General features: G+C 46.6%; 1 protein-coding gene across 1 annotated transcript in view; it reads right to left on the bottom strand.

The window, feature by feature from the left end:
• Window positions 1-24,140, bottom strand: part of SCARA5 (scavenger receptor class A member 5) — an 81,540-nt gene that overhangs the window by 7,559 nt on the left and 49,841 nt on the right. Inside the window, exons 4-6 of the mRNA XM_066611988.1 lie at window positions 22,296-22,376; window positions 11,471-11,569; window positions 206-262 (exon numbers count right to left, since the gene is read on the bottom strand). Of these exons, the coding sequence (XP_066468085.1) occupies window positions 206-262; window positions 11,471-11,569; window positions 22,296-22,376 (237 nt within the window). The remainder of the gene's footprint in view (window positions 1-205; window positions 263-11,470; window positions 11,570-22,295; window positions 22,377-24,140) is intronic.

Here is a 24,140-nt window from a genome sequence, read left to right as displayed (position 1 = left end):
CTATTGTTGTGCATGCAAATTGGATGGAATGCAGTGTGGCACGGCCTTTGTAGTATGCCCTGCTGGATCAGGCCAAGGGCCAATCTTGTCCAGCTTTCTGTATCTCACAGTGGTCCACCAGGCGCCCCCAAGGAGCACTGAAGACCACAAGATACCCATATCCTGTTGTCACTCACTTGCGTAATGCATTCAGAAATTCTCTTACCTGATTCTCCTCCTCTGTCTCCTTTCTCCCCTTTCTCTCCCTTCAGGCCTCTGTCACCTGAACACAAAATAAAAAATGACATTGTGGTTGATAGGTTAAAAGCCACACATGAAGCTGTGAGAACATGAGAACATGGAAGTCATGATGATTGGCATTGTAGCTTTAACTCTGTCCCAACATTCAGTGTCTCAGTTAGGAAATGTAGATGGCAAAGTCCCAGCTACAAACAAGGCAGAAGTCCAGTAAGAAGTTCTCCTGAGTAAGTCCCATGGAAATTAATGGGGGTTGCATGGGGTTTGGGCTGGGCATTGATGAGTGACTAAGTTCAGGACATCTTTCTTTAGATCTGAGCCACAAAACACTAATTGCTGTAAATCCTATCTTGCACAGGCAGGCCAGTAGGACTGCGCTCTATCCAGCAAAAGTTTGGGGCCACAATCAGCTGAGCTGGAGGCAAGGGGAAACTCTTCCCCTTACCCCCAGGAAGCCACCACAGCCCCATTGGGTCTCCTTGGACTTGCGCCACCTCAGGAGGTGGCACAAGTCAGAGGAGAATGGAGCAGCTGCCAGGTCCCAGCCCTGCCTCCCACTACCCACCCACCACCTGGAATGCCCTCTGCCTACCCTCTCCCCACCCCAGAACGCCTCCCTCCTGCCTCCTCCCCACCCTCCCCAGACCTCTGCGTTGGCCAAGCTTGGCCGATGCAACCCTCCCTCCCCAGGTCAGCATGGAGGCTGGATGCAGCCTCCATGGGCCGGCGTGCATCCCTAAGCCTGCCCAGCTGACTCCTGAGGAGGAGCAAATGTGCTTTACGGCATGTTTGCAACACTCCCGGGTCGGTGCAAGGGACTTGCACCAGCCTAAAGGGGATTTAGGATTGCACTCTTAGGCCGCAATCCCAACCAACGTTCCAGCATTGGTAAAGCTGTACCAGTGGGGCATGTGCTGCATCCTTCAGTTGGAGGGCAGTCATGGAGGCCTCCTCAAAGTAAGGCAATGTTTGTTACCTCAGAACTGCATTGCCCTTACCTTGGTGCTGGAAAGTTGGTTAGGATTGCACCTTTAGTGGTATAATCCTTTGCCACACCATCTTAAAATCATGACATTTGGGGAGGATATTCCTTCCACTACATAAGAACGAAGAATGGATTTTTAGAAATTTTCACCCTCTAAGAAATTTTAGAAATTCGACCTCTAAGGGGGGTGGGTCAAAAGGGGTAAAATGTGTTTTCCTATTACTTAGGCATGGCTGACTTTTTCCCCTGTGCTACTGCCTGATAGAGGCCTGTGGTTTCCATGGCAACTGAGGCCAGACCGGTCCTTTCAACTTAACCCTTTTTAAGTTAGTATGGCAAAGGGTTGTAACACTACAGCTGCGGTTTTCAAACTCTCCCAGAATTTGAAACCTGCAGTAAGTCCTTGCGGGGGGGGGGGGGGGGGGGAGGCAGCATGGGCAAGGCAGTGATGCGATCCCCAGGATCGCGCCACTCAGGGGGGCTGCAGGGACTGGGGTGCACTCACCAGTCCCTGCAGCAGCCATCCCTGGATGCGGGGAGCCCTGCGCAAGCCTCTGCAGGGCTCCCCAGGTCAGTAGCAGTGAAAGTGAGCAATCGCACTCTGCCTGTGCAAACCTGGAAGTGGAGCGCAATCGCAGCAGGGCTCGCGCAGGGCTCCCTGCACCCCTGGGAGGCTGTGGTCAGTGCAGCCAAGCCCCTGCAGCCCCCTGAGCGGCGCAATCCTGGGGAACGCGCCGCTGCCTCCTCCCTGCCTCCTGGCCGCCCCCGCCCCTTAAGGGCAAAGAGGCCAGGGCCCTCAGGCTGGGGCGTTGCGATGCCCCTGTGTGAAAACCTCTGCACTACAGTAACAGAAAAATAACAGTCATTTTACTGTTTACACTGCAATCACTAGCACTTGCTCTGCTTAGAGGTGTGTGGCGCATTTTCTCTTGACTGTAGTTGCTGTAAAAAATAGCTGAGAGTGAATTATAGAAACCTTCCTAATACTTAGGCCTGGCTGACTTTTTCCCCTGCCTGCGAGAAGCATGTGCCCTACACAACTATGCAGTCTAGCTTCCCTCACAGGAGGGAAGGCTCCATTTTTCCCTGTGTTTCAGTGACAGGAGAGTTAGGGAGGGGTACTGGCTCCAGAGTTCTGTGGCACATTCTAGCTTCCCTCACAGGAGGCATTTTCTCTTGACTGTAGTTTCTGTAAATAACACCTGAGGGTCCCTCAATTTAACTCAGTAGGTATTTGGGAATTTAAATATTAATGGGGAGATACTGCCTCACACTATCATCCCCATTACAGGAGACAGAGCCTGCCTGTTCCGGTCCTTCTCCTATCTTATGTATGACACTCAACTAATAGCTAGGGAGGTGCGTGAGCACATCGTGAGGCACGTGGTAGACAACTGAGAGGAGCTGTCCATCCTACCATGACAGCAAGGGAGACAACTACAAAAACTCTGCCTCATGCACCTGTCCCAACACTTTACTTATGGGGTTCTATGCGAGCTGGTGGTGACTGAGCAACTGTTCGAGTTTATCTCTGAGGCCACACTTTATGAGAATCTTGGTGCTGAAGGTTACCCTGTGAGGAGGTGATGCAGGACCTTTCTAGAGGCCATTTCAATGCGTGAACCTGAGGAATCCAACACCCCATCCCTCCCTTAGTCTGACTGCACCTCACTCCTGACACAGCCATCACCTCTTCCTGTCTTTATGAAGGCTCCTGGCAATACTCCGACAATAAAAGGAGGAAACAACTTAACGATACGGTAATGAAATATGCGCAGAGTAATCCTGTGGTGAACCATGCTACAGTGGCCAAGTGCAAACAAAATCATCTCAAGGTGCAGAGAGCAGCGGTGGCCCAGGTACCAGCAACATCACCCCGAGTTACACAGATCAGCACAGTCTCTATATAAAAACTATAAGTTTCAAATTAAAGGGAATTTCAATCTAAACATGAATGCGGTGTTGGACATGTCATTCAATGGAACATGACTTTGAATAATTATAGAGTGTTGCCTGCCATGGGGTAGTTGTGCTACATTTAAATTGTTCATTGCAATCAAAGGAAAGTTTATAGGAGTCAAAACAGATTTTAAGTAGTTAAATAGTGTTGCAAATAGTGTTAAATAGTGTTAAATAATAGTTAAATAGTGTTGCAAAGCATGGGTATCCAGCTAGCAATAATATATTTTGTCTCTTTGTTTGGCATTTATGGGTACATGGGAGGAAAAAAGAACAAATGTCTGTAAAGCTTCTCAGTCTGGTATGCTGGATACAATTCTTATCAACCATAGGTGATCACGCAACTGGCTATTGACACTTAACTGGCATTAAGGCTATTGAGGCTTGCCTTAATGGCACCTCAAAATGGTTGATTCCTTTGCCTCAGGGTTGGGCTACTTCTGATTCCAAAGTCAGGTGGTGAAGAAATATTGGTGATGTGAATGGGCTCTTCTGAAACCACTCCATCCATGTCCAGCTTGCTCCTAGGACCAATATAAAATGCCTGCGAACGGACACTATAGCTCATCAACTCAAGAAATCTTCTAGGGAGCCAGGAGCAGCTTAGTCGAACGTTTACTGACTTAGGCCTGGTTTTCTGGTTGGAGCGACTTGGCTTGCTTTACTGATGCCTGTGCCTCACCTCACTTGCTGCCTTTGGGATTGAACTCCTTACCTGCCTTGCACCAGAATAGCAAGCTTTAGCTGTTTTGACTGCCTCTCTGGAAACTGACCATATTCCTGCCCCAGACAAAAAAACCCCGCTTGCCTCCAGCCTCACCAACTGACAACCAGGACTTCCATGAACCTGAAACTCAGTTGCCTGTAGATCTGACAGCTGCTTCTGATGACTCCATATAGCAGCCATTTTCAACCACTGTGCCGTGGCACACTGGTGTGCCATGAGTGGTCCTCAGGTGTGCCACAGGAATTTGGGGAAAGGGCATTTATTAATAGGGCCAATGGGAGATATGAGCCCTCACTGGCAGCATGGTGTGCCTTGTCAATTGTCAAAAACCTGGTGGTGTGCCTTGACCATTTTAGTGCCTTGTCAGTGTGCCGTGAGATGAGAAAGGTTGAAAATCACTGCCATATAGACTTGTCCTTCCAATAATTGGTAGGAAGGGCTTGACCCACTTCAGATCTTGGACACAGTCCTTTTGCATACTAAGTCCTTTTTATGTTCGGTTTTGGGGGTGTACACAGCGGTGGTGGGACTGTTTACGCCCTCATCCCTGGAAACTCTCTCTGCCCCCAAACCAAAATCCTGAATTTCCTGTTGGCTGTGAGCCCAGCCTCTGTGAGTTAGCTAGTCTTTGAGCATCTTGCCATTTGTATCCCATCAGGCACTCCCCCTGCTCCCCCCACCCACATCTCCGTCTTCAACCTCCCACACTGCGGTATTTTGATCCTCGGGCAGCTTGTCTGTTTAGTGGAATGGGAAACAGCTCAGGCCTGGGGACTGGCTGTGAGATTTTCCCACAGACACATGTATAAGAAGTACTGGGAAAAAATGCTTCTCCATAGCTTGGTCATTGACAAGTCTGCCTGCCCTAGCAAACTCACAGCAAGAAGAGTCTCCATCTGGAGGTGACTAAGTACAGCCCATCATCTCACACAAGATAGGAAGGCTGCCATCCAGATTGGATGATGCTTCAGGGAAATGTGGAGGCCCCTCAGAATATTTGCCACCTATTCACACATGACAATAATGCCTTCACATCCTCACACTTCTGTAATCCTGAAGGTAGACTATTGTGAGGCACTGTCTTTGGAGATGCTCACTCCAGGACTATTCAGATAGTCCTGAATGCAGTCAAGCCTCTGTTAGCCCGAAGATAACAACAGAAGGTCACCAGTTCAAGGCACCGGCAGCTCCCTGAACGGCTGAGAATGGCGAGATCTTGAAGCAGCTGACAAAACTGAGCTGAGTGGAATATAAGTGGAATGCTGGCATGGAATGGAGAAGGAGGATCCCATTTCACCAGTGATTTTTGCATAGGCTCCATGCTAAATGCTTTAAAGACCTTGTCATCTTCTAGCCACAGCTGATAAGAGATCAACTGAATATGTACTTTCAAGCCTGCTAGCTGAGTGCTAAGCTTGATCTACAGCAGTGGTTCCCAACTTTTAGGAGCACGAAGACCACTAAGATAAAAATTGGAATTGTCATGGATCACATGCAAGCCCCCCCCCAGCACACAATAAATACAATTAAATTTGTAATAATTAGAGAAGATTTATTACAGGTTTATTAGATTTCTTCATTATAGAGAAGATGTGTGGGTTGCTGCTTTTGTTGCTAGCTGTGGGCAATCTGTTCTCCGCCCTCTCTGGTGGTCTATGGGGAAACAACAATCTTCAGAAGCCTGCACCACTGAACATGGAGGGGTGGCTGAGTGGTGGGATTAAACATATCCATCAAGGAGGGCAGATTTACCAATGACTACTGGCTAACTACTGACAACTGGGCAGGAGGTCTGGTCTAGAGGGTAGAGCCTCCGTTAGCCCGAAGATAACAGAAGGTCACCAGTTCAAGGACACCGGCAGCTCCCTGAACAGCTGAGAATGTCAAGATCTTGAAGCAGCTGACAAAGCTGAGCTGAGTGATTCCACCTGCTCTTGGTGTGAGCAAGAAGCGTCTTGACTGCCCTCCATGTGAGAGATGGAGCTGCTTGTCAGCCTGTGTGGGAGAACTGGAGGCCAGAAGTGAGACCAAACTAGGAAGATCCATTCTGAAATGTTGTTGGTTCTTGAAAGAGAAAATCTTTATGATTGTAAAAATCCCCTTGAGGGATTTAGAAATGCCTGCCTATGTAAACCGCCTTGAATAAAGTCAGAGGAATAATCCGATGTTAATAATAATAATCCAATAATAAGGAATAAGGAATAATAATAAGGAATAAGGAATAATCCAACAATACCTAGTTGTTGTTGTTGTTATTAATTGGAACCTCCATGTTCAGTGATGCAGGCCTCTGAAGCTTCTCTAGACATACAGATAGGCTAAGTTTTGTCAGATATGAACAAATAAATATGCAAACACTGAAGAAAATGAAAAAGTGTGCAATGAATAAACCTGCTATTTGGGAATACTGTCTAGAATAGATGGCCATCTCCTTTTCCAAGGCCCTCTTTTCTTTGCCCAGCATTGGGCCTGGGAAACACTTTGTGACCAACCCAGTTGGATCCCTTCTTACTGACTGCTAAGGTTTATTTTGGCCTCTTGGTGTTATGTGTCCCTGTTTGCATTGGCAGAGGGGTCGACAGTCTGCAAGGCTCCTTCATTTCCAGAAAGTTTTATCTCCCCTTCTGTCCCCTGAAGAGTGATTAGACTGGGAACAGACAGGGGAGACTCCTTCCTAACATGTTCAATTCATGCCAGCAGCTGTGTGCAGGGGTGCATCTTTCAAGTGGTGACTTTTTTTTAACCACTGCTCAATGTGCAAAACACTTTACAATAATCAGTTCACACTCACAGCTGTGAATAATTTCATTTATATTCCTAGTGTGGGGGAATAGGATATCTGGGACTGAGATCCAGTGAAAGCATCTAGCTTGCTAATCAGTTAACCAAAGCTTTGCATTTGCTTCACAGGAGAGGTGAAATGGCATATGAAAGTGGCTGACTGGTAATGGGACTTGTGATCCAATCCTATACTTACTGGCCATTGTCGCCTCGCCTCTTCTGCTGGTACAGAGGGACGTAAAGCAGACAGCATGCTGCTCACCATAGGGACGCTAGCAGGAAGGTTGTAGCCTTGCTGCCAGCACCAGCTGATCTGGAGCTGCCCACACATCCAGGTAAGATGGTGCGGAGGCGGGTGGAGAAGTGGGAGAGTGGAATGGGCAGTCAGGGAGGGGAAAACAAGGCAGTGACGGGGCGGGGTGGGAATTTTGGAAAGGGGGTATGTTCAGTAGCAGCAGTGGTGGCCACCAAGTCCTAACCCCTTTCTGGACCTGATCACATGGTGAGGATCCACATGGACCTATGTTTTTTCATTAGTGCAGGTCCAAGTAGACCTACCCCTGTGCTGCAGAGGCTTAAACCTGGATAAGGGAACTACTCCCCCCCCCCTTGCAGGATACAGCAATAGTCATTTTGGCACTGCTGCATTAGCAAGGGAAAGCAATAGGATTGAGCTCTTGGTCTTGTGACAAAGAGGAAAAGGACCTGTCTGGATTGTACTGAAACTCATGAACCACTGAAGTGCCATCTTTACAAGTAAAGGGAAGAAAAGAACCCAACAACTGATAGTGCTTAAGAGTAAATGACTTTGGAAATAATTTCACTTTTTAGTTTATATATTTAGAAACAATTACTTCATTGATATATTACTAAATGGTGTGTGATTAACCTGACACGTGCTGCTTTACTGAATATTCAATAATTGAATGTTGAATACTGATTGGCTCTGATGCATTAACCAATGAACTTTGTGTCAGCTATTTAATCTCATGTACGTTCCTGTATTTTCCAGTCTGTGCTGACCATTCCTTGGCCTTGCCTTGACTCTCTGTGTGGTGCTCACAGTAATAAATTTCTCTTTTCTTTGTGTTTCTTTGGAAAATATGGACTTTGTCTTTATTTTAAATTTCCTCCACACTAGTTTACAGGCAGGGAACCAAAGCAGAGATAACAAATTCCCTCGGACTACGCAGAGGATTTAATGGATGAGCAGGAATGGGTAGGGCATGTCTCTACACTACATACTTGCATCAGTTTTTTAAGACCTGTTCAACCATCATAGTTTCCCCCAAGGAATCCTGGGGATTCTTGTTTAATAAGGAAGTTGAGAATGTTAAGTGACCCCTTACTCCCCCAACACAGCCCTTTCCCAGGGTTCCCTAGAGAGAAGGCAGTTAAAGGCAGGAGCATGCTTATGGCCTAAGATTATCTTCCATGTTGCAAAAACACAACAATTTTTATTGTAATGATTCCAGCTATGTTAGACTAGAATTATATGATTATATTATTATGTTTTAGGCAATAAAACATAAATGCTTGAAGTTGTCTTGTAAGTGGGGATAGATTTGCAAGTTCCCTGGAGTAGGGACCGCATCACTTCTGTATTCAGAGACCACCTAGCAGCCTGAAAGGATTCAGCAAACCAACTGTGGTTCAGACAATTCCTATTTTTCCCTGGCCCACAGGTGTACACATGTGATCCCTATTGCATTTATGCAATATTGGGCAGAAATGGCTTCAGGTGCTGGGGTTTTGCTCCCAAAAGTTCCATGTAATGTGGAAGCAGAATATTAAAGGATCACCTTCTTCCATATGAACCTGCTTGATGTTCTTTTAGTGTAACAACAAGCCTTTCATATTCTCCAAGGCTTTTCTCTGAGCTATCAGAGAAGCAATCTGTTGCTTCTGCTGTGCTTATTTGATGGGTTGTCATTGTTTTCTGATCACCCCCTGCAGCAATCATAGCTTTTAACTGTGCATTTTTTTTTATATAGCTTGAAATGGATGGGGTTTTTTTGCAAGCCACATTAGATATTTTAAACTGAAGAAACAAACCAATGTTTAGCATTAGTAATCTGATAGGAGCTTGTGCTTGGGGCACTTGGGGGTTTTTTAAGAGGGGAAGGTTTCCAGCATATAAGTCCAGCATATAAGTAGAACTGGAACCACTGGAACTCTAGTTATGTCCTCCACCTGGGTGAGACAGAACCCTGCCACTCTGTGCCACTTACTTTAATACCTGATTTGAATTAAGCAATTTCTGCCCAACATTGCATACATGCAACAGGAACCAAATGTGTACACCTGTGGGCAGGGCAAAATGGGTTACAATAAGTAGGGCAGAATGGGGAGGAGGGACTCTACTCCACTTGTCAGATTTAGTGCATAGCTGTAGCTGCCACAGAACAAACTACTGTAGGGGGCATCACAGCTCAGTGATACAGCACATGCTTTGCACATGAAAGGTTTCATGTTCAGTCTGTGGAATCTCCAGTTCATGGAACTCCTTATGATGCTGTTCAAGATTTACACAAGCACGTTTTGATTCAGCAGGGCACATGCAGGCCTTCAGAGAGCAAGTATTCCTGTTTAAGTATACTGTGGTTTGCCCCTGCAAGTTCCTTTGTCTTATGAAGTCTCATTGAACACCCCTTGACACCTGCAAGGCCAACCCTCTCCTGTGAGTCAACTGGCCTCCTTGGCTTTGCCTTCCAAGAGATTTGCAGATAAGGAGTGGTATGCCTTAAACAGAAGATGCAATTAAAGCTGTGGTTTAAATTGGCACAAGCACATGTGCAAATATACAATGAAGACCTTCAGTTGCTCTGGGTTCTTAACAGCTGCAGTGGGGACCTATCAGGAAATATTCTGGGAATACAGGCCTGCAGTCTGGGAAAAAAGCCCAACCAGATGGGCTTTCTTTCCCCAGGCTTAGCAGTAGGTAGTAGGAGGTGCCATATTACCCTTTTGAAAACACGCTCCCCAATCTTTTTCAGACCATTTTTCTTCCCTTCATCCCCAAACAGGTCTACAGACAGCAAGTATACTTTTGGACAGCAGGTATGGTAGACAAACAGAAGCATGATCTTTGTGACCTCCCTGTGAGCTTCCCAGCATGTGTCCGGCTGCTGTTGTAAAAACAGAATGATGGACTGAATGGACTAATCTTGGTCTGTTCCTGGAAGCCAATTCTTAGGTTTTAAAGGGATCCTGCCATTCTCCCCACTGCAACCAGTACACATGCAATAGCTCCATCTAACCTGGTTTGTGGATTGCTGCCAACCATACATAAACACCAGGGCTTAGAAAACATGTGCGTTTAATTGGCTATATGGGAATTGCTGGAAGCAAAATAAGTTTTAATCTGACTTGGGCCTTGGGAATGGCCACCTATCAAATTGTTGGCTGGTGGCAGGCCAAGGGGGGGGGAAGGGGGAACTCCTCCAAAGGACAAGGAAGCCACAGACCTAACCAGAACAAGGCGGCTTTGGCAGCCAAATGCAGAGCCAGCAATCCTTTCATTGGCAGCCAGGAAGACTAGAATACACTGCCCGTTTTCCATGCCGCCATGCCTTTGCTTCATGTGATCCAGAGTCGCAGCTGGATATGCCACCCAGAACTGGTTCTCTTCTTTTGCTAGGTTAGACCAAAATGGAGTCCCATTTACAAAAAAGAATACTCAGCGGGGGTGGAGGATGAGAAACCTGGGCGGGGGGTCACATGGGGAACCATCACTAAGACACACATGGGGAACCATCACTACGCTCCCACCTACCTGCTAATTTATTATTTACAAAATGCATCTGAGTTGCCATCCCACCTACAAAAGCACCCAAGAAAACGTAGGAAAGGAAAACCTTAAACACTATTAGAGCAAAACAACACTAGACATATATACATAACCTAGATAAACTTTGGAAGTAAACAACCTATGTATACATACCATTTACACTTTGTTTTGCCATTTGAACTGGGCTCTGCAACTCTGTGTGTGTGTGTGTGTGTGTGTGTGTGTGTGTGTGTGTGTGTGTGAGAGAGAGAGAGAGAGAGAGAGAGAGAGAGAGAGAGAGACTTTGTAGCTGCCTGTTCCAATGCTTGTGCCACTAAAAATGAAGAACTCTGTCCTCATAAATAAACCTTGAATGTGTCATGTCATTTCCTTGGCATAAAAAAACCTGCAAGCTGGGGAAATACATCCGCCTAGCAGTGACTGGCAGTGACTCTTCAAGGTTTCAGACAAGACATTTTCTCTGTGCTACCTGGAGATACTGCCAGGGGTTTGCTGAAAGAGTGACAGCATGCAAACCAGATCTGCACATAACAAGAAAGGTGGCCATGGGGATACATGTTCATTCCCACCAGTAGGTGAAGCAGTTACCTATTTAACTCCTGTTTAAAGGTTTGTGGGTTACTGTCTTCTGCCTTGACCAGACTTCTCACTAACTTCTTTTCCTGTCTTGTTGCCTTATGTCTCCCTTCTTGTCTGAAGAGAGACTCATGGAACTCATGCATTTAGGCTCAATACAAAATGAAGGAAGAGACAAGGTGACAGTTTCCAAAATATTTAAGAACCAAAAGTGTTCTCCTTCCCATTGAGGCAGGGACTGAGATTTCAAGACAAGGGTGGATGTGGAGTTTTAACTTACATCTCATATTTTGTATGGAGTGTGGTGGTTTGTACACAAAGTCTTGTTGTCAAAGTACTAATATTTGTCCTGACTCTTCAGACGGGGTCAACTAGAAACTCCACTGTACATTTAAAAAACCATAACAGACAGTACCTGTCATTCCACGGAAGCCGGGCATGCCTCGTGGACCGATGTCTCCTGGATCGCCCTTGGGGCCACGTTGTCCCATAGGGCCTCTTTCTCCCATGACTCCTACATTAAGAAGAAGAAAAAGAAGACAACAATGCAAGAGTTTGTTCAAGGAACTGCATGCATCAGCAAGGAACAACTAAACAACAACCAGGTAGCACACAGACCAACTGGATCTCCTAGTTTCTTGACCCAGCAGATTGCACTGAGGTTTGCCAACCAACCTAATGACACAGCAGGGTTACCACAATGCACATGGGCAGGCATATGGGTTGCCTTCCTTTGATTTTAAATTATGTGGAGATAGATTTAAGAGCAAACATGTTAGCACATGCAAGAGCATACATTAGAGACCTGATGGTGGAGGGTGTTTGTTTCTTGGAAGAAAAGCAGCCTCAGGAATGAAGTGGGAGCGAGGGGGTACTGAACCCTGACTTCATAACCAGCTTTTTTGCTTCAAATCACACACTCACACTTTTCCCTGCACAGTTCAAAACAAGGTCAAATGTGCATTTTTGAACCCAACAGAGCAGCTCTTGGAAGAGGGAGCCAATTTGGAGCCAAGAAGCTGAAGGTGGGGAAATGGTTAAATAACCCTTCTCACTGTTTCTGCATTGCCGATTTGCCCCTTCGCATCACTGGAGCTCTGCTGTATAAGATGCAGCAAGGTCCTCCAATTAAAGACTTGGAAAAACTTTTTAACTGAAGTTTCTTTCTAACATACAGTAGCTCAGGACACAATCCTAACCAGGTCTACTCAGAAGTAAGTCCTATTTTGTTCAATGGGGCTTACTCTCAAGAAAGCGTGGTTAGGATTGCAGCCATAGTGGCACAGCACCTGCTTTGGGGGCAGACAATTGGCCCTGGGTTCAATCTCTAGCAGCATCTCCTGACAGGTGAAAGTGAAAGACCCCTAACTGAAGCCCTGGAAATCTGCTGCCAATCCACACTGACAGCACTGAGGTGAGCTAGATGAATCAGGGGGCAGACTCAGTAAGAGGCTGCTTCCTAAATTCATGTAAGTGGCTCAGAAAATATGTAAAATCTCCTGCACAATTTTTTTGGGCAAGTTTCTGCTGGAGATGCTTTAAATTACGTGTTGAACCGGGACTCACAAAAAGCGCAACTGGTGTAGTTGGTCTGTGGAACTCCTTGCTACAGGATGTAGTGATGGCATCTGGCCTAGATGCCTTTAAAAGGGGATTGGACAAATTTCTGGAGGAAAAATCCATCATGGGTTACAAGCCGTGATGTGTATGTGCAACCTCCTGATTTTAGAAAAGGGCTATGTCAGAATGCCAGATGCAAAGGGAGGGCACCAGGATGCAGGTCTCTTGCTATCTTGTGTGCTCCCTGGGGCATTTGGTGGGCCACTGTGAGATACAGGAAGTTGGACTAGATGGACCTATGGCCTGATCAAGCGGGGCTGTTCTTATGTTCTTATGCAACTTCATCTGGATCCATTTCAACTTTCAATGTTGTGATTTGAATACCATGCTAACTGCAGCTTTCTGCAAAATTTACTTTGCACACTGTAACTTGCTTGTAGAGGTTCCACAGAACTCTAGGAAACTTGTCTGGACCAAAGATTTTGTTTAATTCCCTCCACAAACTTGTTTTCTTGTATGATATATGAAGAAAATTCTGATGCTGCAAGACTGAGGAAGTGTCTGACAGAGTAAACACTGGAAAAATAAAAATAGGATGACAATAGTCTGGCACTTCCTCCTGAAAACAGGGGGAAACCCAACCACCAGAATTCTCTCAGTGGCAAATGTCTCAGGGAAACCTCGCTCTTCCCCATACATGCCAGGTGACAAATTCCACAGTCATTTTTGACTTCTTATCGCATGCAGACATCTAATAAGCAAAGCAAATTGGTGAATGATTCATAATCTTTGCGCTAGAATTTTGATGCAGGATCATATTTGCTCCATTTGCTCATATGACTGTAAACCAAACTGCTGAAACAGATTGCTATTTGCCCTTGACTTATGGTCCAATCCTACGCACTATTTACAACAGTGGATCTATGACAGCACAAGTGTTGTGCTGCCATTGCACATGACAGAGCCACTCGTACAAACAGCCAGCAACTCTCATGCCAGACTCACCCAGGTGCTCTGCCAGCCAACGTAAGGTGGCAGAGGGGGGAGGTGCTAAATAATGTGCTCTATTTGCAGAACTGGTACATCCCATGTGCAAAATTTGCAATGGTTTGCTACGGAGTGCATACATATCTAGCCAATCTTCCTTTCTGTACATAATTTATAAGGATCGTTGTAGCCTCTCCTCACCTAGACTCCATTCCAACCTCCTGACCTCATCTGACCCTGATCTTTATTATATCTGTGCCTTTTCCAGTTAGTACTACAGTCTCTTTTCCAGGCAGAATAACCAGAATTGCCTGAAGATGAAAGGTGTAGCTGAAACATGGGATTATCTAGCCACAGACTGGTGTTTTCTGCCTTTCTTTCCTCATATAATCTTGCATGTCATTTTGCCAGGATCCAAACACATGATGAGCAGATGTTTCCAAGGCAGTACTCTTTCCAACATGGACGTTAACATAATGTAACACAACTGTGTGTCCAGAGGAATTATCAATGTCAACCTTTCTGAATTAGGAGGGATGAAAGCCTCTTGGAAAAGTTCAAGATCCCTTGGATACAAATGAGATAAGATGCATAGTTAGCTAGTCTTTGGAGCACAGGAAGGATTTATCCTGGAGCAGATCGATTCTGCCAGAAGCAAGATCTGCTAAAATGTGGAAAGAGCTGTTCAAAGATTTGCAGCCAATCCTATCATAGGATTTACAGCTGCAGGACCCTGTCCAGCTAAATCGGCTGCTGTTGGTGCACTGAACTTGACACTGGCAGCCATTTTCAAGCCACTGCTGCAAAGCTGCAGAAGCATTGGTGGCCCACTGCGAAGGAGCAGGTAAGCTGACATGGGGAATGGTTTGTGGGCAGGAGTAACAGGGCATTTTGGGGGAGGAACCAGGGGCTGGGAGGGAAAGGAAGGGTGGATTTGGCAGCAGTCATGCATGCCAGATCTTATACCCTCTTTCCAAAACTTCCTTGCTCCTTTTCTCTCTTCGGACATGTGCCACCACAGGCAGCCTATAGGCTTAGGCAGAAGTAATTCAAACAGTTTTTTTCCTTATCTCTCATTTGCCTTCAAGTGCCCCCCCCCCCCGTCAGAGCATGCCGCACACACATTTTCAGCACAGTTGCATGCTATAGCATGGCAGGGGATAGAATTTGGCAGTTAGCGAAAGCTTAATCCCTTGATAGTTTAATATAAATGAAATTAATTCTTGCAGGATTTGAAACATCTGAAACCCTGCTTAACTGATGACTCTGAATCCTCATATGAGCCTTTTGTGATGGAGATGGTGGATGCACTCAGTGCAGGAGCAGGGAAACTTGTCCCTGAAATGACTTGGGAAAGACCGTGCTGACCACATGCGGCTCCCGAGAGCAGCTACATAGGAAATTGCAGTTGAGGGAAGAACTGGCTTGGACCCTCAGTCAGAATCATGAGGTTCCTTTTCCAGCTAGGTTTCCATGCCTGACTAAGCTGACTGGGGCTGGAAACTGGAGTCAAATTACATGGACAGAGGAGGGGGTAAAGTGGCAAAGGAAGGGTGTTCCACTTTGGCCAGGTAACTGCCAAGGAGATGCCATCAGTTTTCTGAAGAGTTGGAGCCGCAGTCAATGTTGAGCCACCAGGCTCCACTGGATCAGAAGAAAGATCCATTGGGTCCAACTTCCTGTTCCCAACAGTGGTCAGTCAGATGAATCCAAGCAATATCCTCTCCAACAGTTGCTCTCCAGCTTGAATTCAGGGATATACTATCTGTGAATGTGGAGGTTTCATACAGTCATCACGGCTTGTATGTATGTATGTATGTATCCATTTATCCATCCATCCTATGCCCCAAAAAGCAGCCCAAGGGAGATCACATCAATAAAAGAATGAAGAATTCCAAACCAACTCTCCCATCTCAGATGTCACAGGATTGCCTGGCCCATGCTGGGAGGACTTACTGGTCTTGGAGCCACTTACCTCTGTGGGAGCCTCAGCTCAGCCAAACCCACATACTGCTTGGAGTACAAAAAATTTCCAGAGGGAGATGGCCAATGGGTGGCAGGGCCATCATCGTGATATGCGCGTATTTATTTACTTACTACCCTACTTAATCTAAAATTTAAAAAAAACCTCAAAATACCAGCAAAAGACAATAAAAACACCAAAACCTGCTTTTGGAGGAAAGACTTTGGCATAATCTCCTAGGCCCCATAGCCCGCTGTGTAACATAAGAGTGTTCCACAATCCTTCCCCCTCTCCCCCTTTTCTCTCTCTTACACACACGTGTCTACCATTATACAAATTAAATGGGCAGAGGAGGGGGCGAAGTGTCTAAGGAAGGATGTTTCACCTTGGTCAGGCAGTCTTTAAAGCAGCCTTTTTCAACCACTGTGCCATGGCACACTGGTGTGCCGCGAATGGTCCCCAAGTGTGCCATGGGATTTTGGTGGAGAGTCATTTATTAATAGGACCATTGGGGGATATGAGCCCCCCACCAACAGCATGGTGTGCCTTGCCAATTTTCAAAAACTGATGGTGTGCCTTGACAATTTTAGTATCTTGTCAGTGTGCCATGAGACAAAAAAAGGTTGGAAATCACTGCTTTAAAGCGATGCCATCAGCAGTCTGAAAAGTTGGAGCTGCAGTCAACAGTGAGGGTGTGCAGCCTGGGCTTGACTGAGTTAAAGTGAGTCCTTCCAGGATGGCACAAAGGCTTAATTGCACCCCAACTGGAAAGTCTTCTGAAGGGTCAAAACATGCAACAGAGAGCGGGCAGCAGCCATGCTTAGGTCACTGTTGGAAGAGGCTGGAGAAGGAGGCTGAAAAGACAGTCCCCGTGTCTTGGCTACTGGGCAGTTAAGCTTAATTTAAATTTAGCAAATTAACTTAGGGCACAATCCTAACCAGGTCTACTAAGAAGTAAGTCCTATTTTGTTCAATGGGGCTTACTCTTAGGAAAGTGTGGTTAGGATTTCAGCCTTAGCAAGTTAGCCAAATTAAGTCAAGCATGGATGCCCCATTGGTTGAACTGATTATTCAACCAATCTTGAATAACCAAGATTGCAAAGACTTTGCAACCAAGTCTTGCAAAGGAAATTATGCTACAGTGGGGAGCTGAACTTGCAAGATCTTAGGAAAGTGACATCACACAGATGCACTACAGTGTTCCAGTCTCCCATTCACATCAATGGCCCTTTTAAAGAATGACCTTCATGAGGGGGAGCTGTGCCTCACATTCCTATTCCAAGAGATGCAGTGAGCATCCACATAGTTACCAATGTTAAAGGTTATCCAAGGGCCAGGGATGGCCATGGGAGAAAGCAGGGTTGGGAACAACCTGGTTTACCACTGAGGAGACCACCCCTCCTTTTTGTCTATAATTTGGCTGCCATACAACTGATCATAAAGCATCAGCATGCAAGTTCAACCCACTTGTTCCTCCCCAACCCAGCACCATGTCTCACCATAGCCCCTTTGAGTTGAGACTGAACTGCTCCCTTGGATGAGGAGGAAGAGGCCCCCATGGCAGTGGCATAATTAAGGGGGGTGGCAGGAGTAGCAACTGCACCAGGCAACAAGCATTGGGGGGGGGGCAACAAGCCCTCTAGTGGCCAAAATTGTGAAAAACTTGTTATGTACAAATAATAGCATTGTATATATTATTGGAAAGATAAGTTAATGCAGAATGCAGTGAAACAACTCACATTGGAATATCTGCATTCTATCAAAAGTTATGGCCAATTAACTAGAAAATGAAAACACAATTGCCTTATGGAACAAAATGTGAATTTTCTTAACTCAACACTGATCAATGAGACTGAGGGCCCAATCCTATCCAATTTTCCAGTGCAGCCGTGCCAATGGGGCATGCACTGCATCCTGCGGTGGGGAGGCAGTAACAGAGGCCTCCTCAAGGTAAGGGAACATTTGTTCCCTTATCTTGGGGCTGAATTGTGGCTGCACCGGTGCTCAAAAGTTGGATAGGATTGGGCTCTGATTGTTCTGAGAGCCAATGAGGTGTTATTATGATACAGCATAGAACCAATAAGGTGTCAATATAAGTCAGCTCTCATTTCCATGTATCACAATACAGTTACCCCTGCTAACAGGGTATAGAGAAACTTTTTCAGATGGTGCTCCTCTTATATTTAGCGGCGGAGAATAACTGTCCCTCTTCACCCCAGGACATTCTCTCAAACCAATACAGGACACACTTTTTATTTATCTACTTAATTAATTAGATTTTGTCATGGGAGGGCTACAAAATCTTCTTTGACCCCAGGTAACAGATGCCTTAGCTATGCCACTGCCCCAAGGTCACACACCCATTTCAGTAATTAGCATCTGAGCAAGCCCATGAGAGAGAATTTGAAAAGAGCCTATCTTCCAAAGGAAGGGTGCAAATATTTCAAGATGATTGGGAGTTGGAAGAAAGCTCTGTAGTGGCTGATGAGAGATTGAGGAAGATACTGTTGCATCTTTTACTTGTCTGGGAATTGACTGAGTTGTTCTTCATGTGTGAAACAGGTTATTGATTAAAAAGAAACTGCCTCCTTGCCACTCTAGTTTTTCAATCACAATCACTATTATTTCCCCAGGGAGCAGACCCTCAGCAGGAAAAGAACAGAGGCGGGGCCCCTAGGAGAGGAACACCCTGACATAGATATGTCATAAAGCAACATAGAATGAAATAACACGTGTCAAATCTCCCAATCTTAAAACAGTTCTAGGATTGTACACTGGAGAATTACAAAGCTAGTGACACTAAAGCCCTGCCCTAAATCAAGATCAAACTCAGCTCCTCAAATGGAGGGGTGGGGAGGAAGTGTTTTCATTTCAACATCCATCCAAATGTCAGCAGGACGGACTCCAGGGGGGCAGTACCCAGAAAGCCCCACATGGTGTTCATGACACTGTACCCAAGTGAAGGAAGGGGTGTGGAACAGCCAATTTCAGAGACCAGGACAATCAAATCCAGCTGTGGACCTAAATGCAGTTGTCTCCCCTCTGCATTGTGTTATGGCAGTGGCATGCCCATTTGGATGCTCACCCCAATGAGAAGGAGCACCAGTTCGGTTGTGGCAAGGAGAAGACATGATGCAAGACACTGCGGTATGGAGGTTCAAGCCCAAGCCTCTAGCAGCTAGGCCCAAACACCCTACTCTCTGCAACCCCAGGGCAGCTCCCAGACACAGGGCGTTAATGGCCATACACATTGCAGCAGGGGACAGTGCCATAGTTGCAGTTTTGTCGTACTGTGGGATAGCCATGATGATTGCCAGAAAGGGCTTTGCAGTTCATCAGCCCACCCACATCAGGTGATCAGAAGAACCAGTAGAGGCAGAGATTGAGAGAGAGAGAGCACATCAGCTTTGCTAGAGATCAGATGCCATTGAATTTGAGATTAGAACTCACAGGGAGAGTGGAACAACAAAAGGTCAGTCCATCAGTCAGCCTCATAGGATAAGGTGAGGTGTCTCTGAGTATTTCACTTAAGAAGCACGTCAATATGTGACTGACAGGCGAACTATGCAGAGAGCACATGAACATGGTGGACATCAACCACCACCACTGCTTTCTGTTGCATCCCATGGCAACTGGTTGCCAACAGGGAGCCGACAACAAGTCCTGCTTGTAGGCCTTGTTGGGGCAGAAATCTTAGCCAATTGCAGGTAGTTAGCAAAGGCCTTTGGCCCCTCAGCCACGAGCTTGTAAAGTGTATAGAACATAAGCTTCCACTTAGCTGGAAAATCGTGTTTTCCTTCAGGGCTTTAATTGAATTTCCCTCTACAAACAGAGGTTTCAATGGAGGGGGAAAATGTTTCCTGAAATTTTAAGAGGTGCACTCAGGGCCCACAAGGAGATCTGAAATCCCAGAAAACCCTGGCACCCTTCCCCTCCCTCTCCAAGTGCCAAGCTTCTTTCCCAGAGACTGAGGACTCAGTGAAGAGCTGCTCCCCCTTCTCCCCCCCCCTTACAGTTGAGATGGCTCTGCATTCCCACTGCGAAAACTAACCCTTTGTTTCCTGCCTCAAAGCCATCTGGTTAGTGGTTAGCCACTCAGCGCCAGCATAAACTTAAGACCTTCAGAGTGTAGCCCTTTCACAAAGGGAGCGTGCAGTTAAAAAAGCCCAGCTTGTTTGTTTAAATGAAACCATGAAAGGGAATTGGCCAGCAATTAGACAGAAGGGGGGGGGGAATCTAACATGACAGCAGATGAATGTGCTTGGAAAGAAAGCAATCCTAAGGCAGCTATGCATGCAAGGAGCATGGATGTTACACACACACTTGCATTTCCCACAGCAGTGCAGATGCCTGGAGGTGCTCAGCCTAGAACCAGGAGCCCATGGAGCATCTTCTGGGACATAAAAGGGCACCTGGAGGCTACAGTGACTCTGCCCACCCAGGCTGGCCACCATCTCTCCACTGCAGAGAGTGCTCTCATGCAAAGCTTGGCCCTGGGCCTACCACACTTGTGACTGCCACTGGTGGTCCCTTTGATGGATATGCAGCATTGTTCAGTCCTCCAGCAGACCGGCCCCTGATGCTATTTCTATAGGCAGTGGTAGCCTTTTCGGGCCCCGACCCAGTATTTGAGCTATGGGGGAAAGGTAAAGGACCCTCAATGAAATGTCCAAGCCCATCCTCTAATTCCCCTCCTTAGTGTTATTCAAAGCATACTCCATCTGTAGCCTTTAAAAAACAGTCCCTTACTTTGGATTATCTTGGAAACAGGCAGCTGGGCTACTCTCAAAGGCAGGGGATCCTGTAATGTTGACCTGAAAAGATAGGCAGCATCAGAAGCCCCTGAATCCATCTCAGTCACAGATTTACATCCAATCTGGAGAAGAATTCTTGGCCTACCCCCACCACTCCCCCAGCCAGGGATTGAGTCTGCTTGCAAGCTGCCTGATCCTCTGGCTGGCAGAGGCTTTGTGTGCCCAGAGAAGATCTCTCCTAGCAGTGCATTACTCTCAAAGGTGGAGGGGGGATCTTGCTCTGCATATTTCTGAGCCAATCAGAATGTGCCCCTCCCACCTTGACATAGAGGAGGCGCTGAGATATCTTCTGGTCACACAAAACTAGCCTTTGAAACCCAAGGATCCAGAATCTTGCAAAGTCACCCAAATTCCTGGTTGTTCAAGTATTTGTGCTGCTAGGAGAGATCTCCTCTGGGCCTCTGCTGCCTCTCCTTTCAGGTCAACATAACTGACCCCCAAAGCCCGTTTCCATGCATGAGTCGCCTGTCATCTGTAGCCAGCAACCTGAAGGTGAAAGCCAAACAAGCTGGCTTTGGGAAATCAATCCTCCGTCTCAACTTTCAGACCTCCCACCTGCCAGTTTGGCAGCACCACCTCTGGGCCCCTATAGCTTAGTGCCTTTGGATGCTCACCCTGTTTCTTCCATCGCCAATTCTGGATCTCACATGAAGGGAAAGATGCAGCCCTCCCCTATGCCAAGAAACACATTCTATCCACCCAAGGGATCTTCCTTGAGGGAGGTCCATACCTCAGAGGCATCTCTGCTGAAAGGATCTCAGGTTGCTAGAAAATGCCCTTGGAGAACTGCTGCAGATGACACCAGATCAGATGGACCAAGGATCTGACTTAGCTCAAGGCCAAGTTCAGGCTTCCTAGGCATCTTCCCCTCCCCAGAAATGATGGAGAATGTGTGAGTGACTCATGATGCCTTTGTTAATAATTCTCTTGTATATCCAAAGCCATCCTTTGTCCCTGCTACTTTTGAACCTCTGGCCCCCAGATGTAAGATCTAGGCACACACAAATACATGAGAGTCCTTGCTGCCCACTGTACAAAGAGGAACACTATGCATGAACATTCAGCAATCTGAACATACATGAGTAACACTTAACAAAAGCACTGAAGAGAATACAACCATAGCTTAGAGCAGGGGTGCCCAAACCCTGGCCCTGGGGCCACTTGTGGCCCTTGAGGACTCCCAATCCAGCCCACTGGGACACCCCAGTCTCCAATAAGCTCTGGCCCTCCGGAGACTTGCTGGAGCCTGTGCTGGCCTGACGCAACTGTTCTCAGCATGACAGCCAACTGTTCGACTTGTGAGCTGTGACAAGAGGGCTCCCTCCACTGCTTGCTGTTTCACGTCTGTGATGCAGCAATGGCAGCAAAGGAAAGGCCATCCTTGCTTTGTGCAAGGTCTTTTATAGGCCATGAGCTATTGCAAGACCTTCTTTCATTCATATATGTTCCATCTCTAATGTATTTATTTATGTAAATTTATTCAAATTTGAAATGTACATTAACTCTTTTTTCCCGGCCCCCAACACAGTGTCAGAGAGAATGATGTGACCCTCCTGCCAAAAAGCTTGGACACCCTTGGCTTAGAGGCATAGTTCAAGTCAGCAACAATTGCCATGTTTGTGTTCTGTTCATCAGACGCCATCAAATGCCATCTGGGCAACATGTGCAGTTGTGCTGCCACTGCAAAGGCCATGAGCAACCAGCTGGCAGGGGGCATCAGAGCTGCCCACAGAGGCTGACAAGAACTGCTGGGGTGGCAGCAGGAATCTCCCTTAATCAAGAGGCTGAAACCTGAATACCACTCACTGTTGCATAACTCCAGCAGAGGCAAAGCAAAAGAGATGCCTTGCCTACTCCTTTGCTGCCCCTACAATCCAGTGTGCATGCAGTAAGAGTTTTTTGCAGTGATGCCTTACCTTGCAGCCCAGGTAAGCCAGGAGGGCCAGGCTCGCCTTCCATCCCTTCATTACCTTGATCCCCTTTTGGTCCTGGGGGCCCTAGGATGTGAAATGCAAAGAGATGGCAAGTGCTCAGTGATATCACCTCATACATGCTGATATTTTACAAAGGAAAGTCATATATTTGTTTCACAACAATTGCATTTGGATTCTGTAAGGAAATGTAAAACACTTGCGTCTGTGCAAACACATGCATGCATAAACTGAACTGAGGTTCCAGTAGTCAGGCTCTAGTGTACTGAACATGCGGAGGATGGGAAATTGCAATGGCAGACCCCACCCTCATCTTTGTGAACACATCAACTTTTTTGCAGAGAACTGATGAACGCATTGATGTGAAGGACTGCAGTCTGCCAGTGTTCCACACACACATTCAGTGCGCTCAGTTGATTATGTGGACAAAGCTAATAGCAAGACACCTTGTACAGAAGGGGGGGGGGAGAGAAAGGATGCATAGTACACGGAGTCCTATTTTACCAGACCCATCTTATTCACCCCCTTTTGCAGATGCTCTGAATAACTTTTGCATCTGTAGGAGGAGGAGCTGGTCCAAGTTGGCACAGATTGGGTGGCAAAGGCAAAAAGTTGACATACGTTTGCAGCACCGGCACACATCCAAGGCCTCCCTGCCTAATGAGAGTCAGATGCTGCTTGTTCTCCCTGCACGCCTGTATTGTGAGACCATGTGGACGTTTATGGAGCTGCCCCCTCCAGGAGGGACTTGGAGCCTGGAGCCAGCTGGGGGAGGGGGGCAAGCCATACTTCAAGGGTAGTTTGGATTCCTCTCTGTCTCACACACTCCCTGGTCCTGTGCTCTGGGATCCAGGGAACAACACCAGCCTGAAAGAGTTCAGAGAGTGACAACCAAGAACAGGTTGGGAAAGGATTGTTTTTAAAAGCTGACACAAAATTCAGCAGCTGTGTTGGCCTATGAGATGAAATATCCAAGCAGAAGAATGAAGAAAATCTTTATTGGGACCAACTGAAAGTCCCAAAGGAGAGAATTGGTAGGTGGTGGAGATCCATCTGCAATATGCGATGGTCTTAAAATGGATGATTAGAAAGGTGAAGGATGAAACAAGACGCATACCATTCTCTGTTGAATATCTGTGTGGGGGTCTGATCTGGATTGGAACCCAGAGGCAGATCAACTCTTTTCTTTTGTCCTGCTGAAATCGTCCCCGCACCAGAAGCTGCAAGAGGCCCCAAAGGAACCATTTGCAGCTTTGAAAGGGATGATATTCAGCTAGAAAGAGTGCGAAGGAAAATGTTTTAGGGCCCAATCCTATCCAACTTTCCAGCACTGATGCAGTCGTGCCAATGGGGTATGTGCTGCACCCTGCAGTGAGGGGGCAATCATGGAGGCCTTCACCAGGTAAGGGAATGTTTGTTCCCTATCCTCAAGGCTGCACTGCAATTGCACCGGCACTGGAAAGTTGGATAGGACTGGACCCTTAGTCACCTGCATCCTGGATTTCACAAACACCTCCTGTGTAGCTCTTTCAAAGTCAGCTGCCTTCGCCCCCCCCCCAAACGAATAAAGAACAAGTTTAGCATCATGTTAAGTTTCTCCTAGAAGTTATGTCTTCAGGAGACATCATGTTAAGTTTCAAACTAGAAGAAATGCTGGAAAACTATGAAATGAGGCAAAGAAAGACTTTGAAGAGTGTATGGCCAGCAACATTGAGGGGAATAATAAAAGCTTTTTCAAATATGTTCAAAGCAGGAAACCTGCCAGAGGAGCAGCTGCCTACTAGATGGTGAAGGGGGAAAGGGAAGATAAAACAGGACTTGGGGATTTCA

This window comes from Tiliqua scincoides, chromosome 1 (assembly GCF_035046505.1).
Source record: "Tiliqua scincoides isolate rTilSci1 chromosome 1, rTilSci1.hap2, whole genome shotgun sequence".
Taxonomy (NCBI): Eukaryota; Metazoa; Chordata; class Lepidosauria; order Squamata; family Scincidae; genus Tiliqua; species Tiliqua scincoides.
Note: the sequence above shows the minus strand (reverse complement) of the source record. Positions and strands in the feature narration are given on the sequence as shown.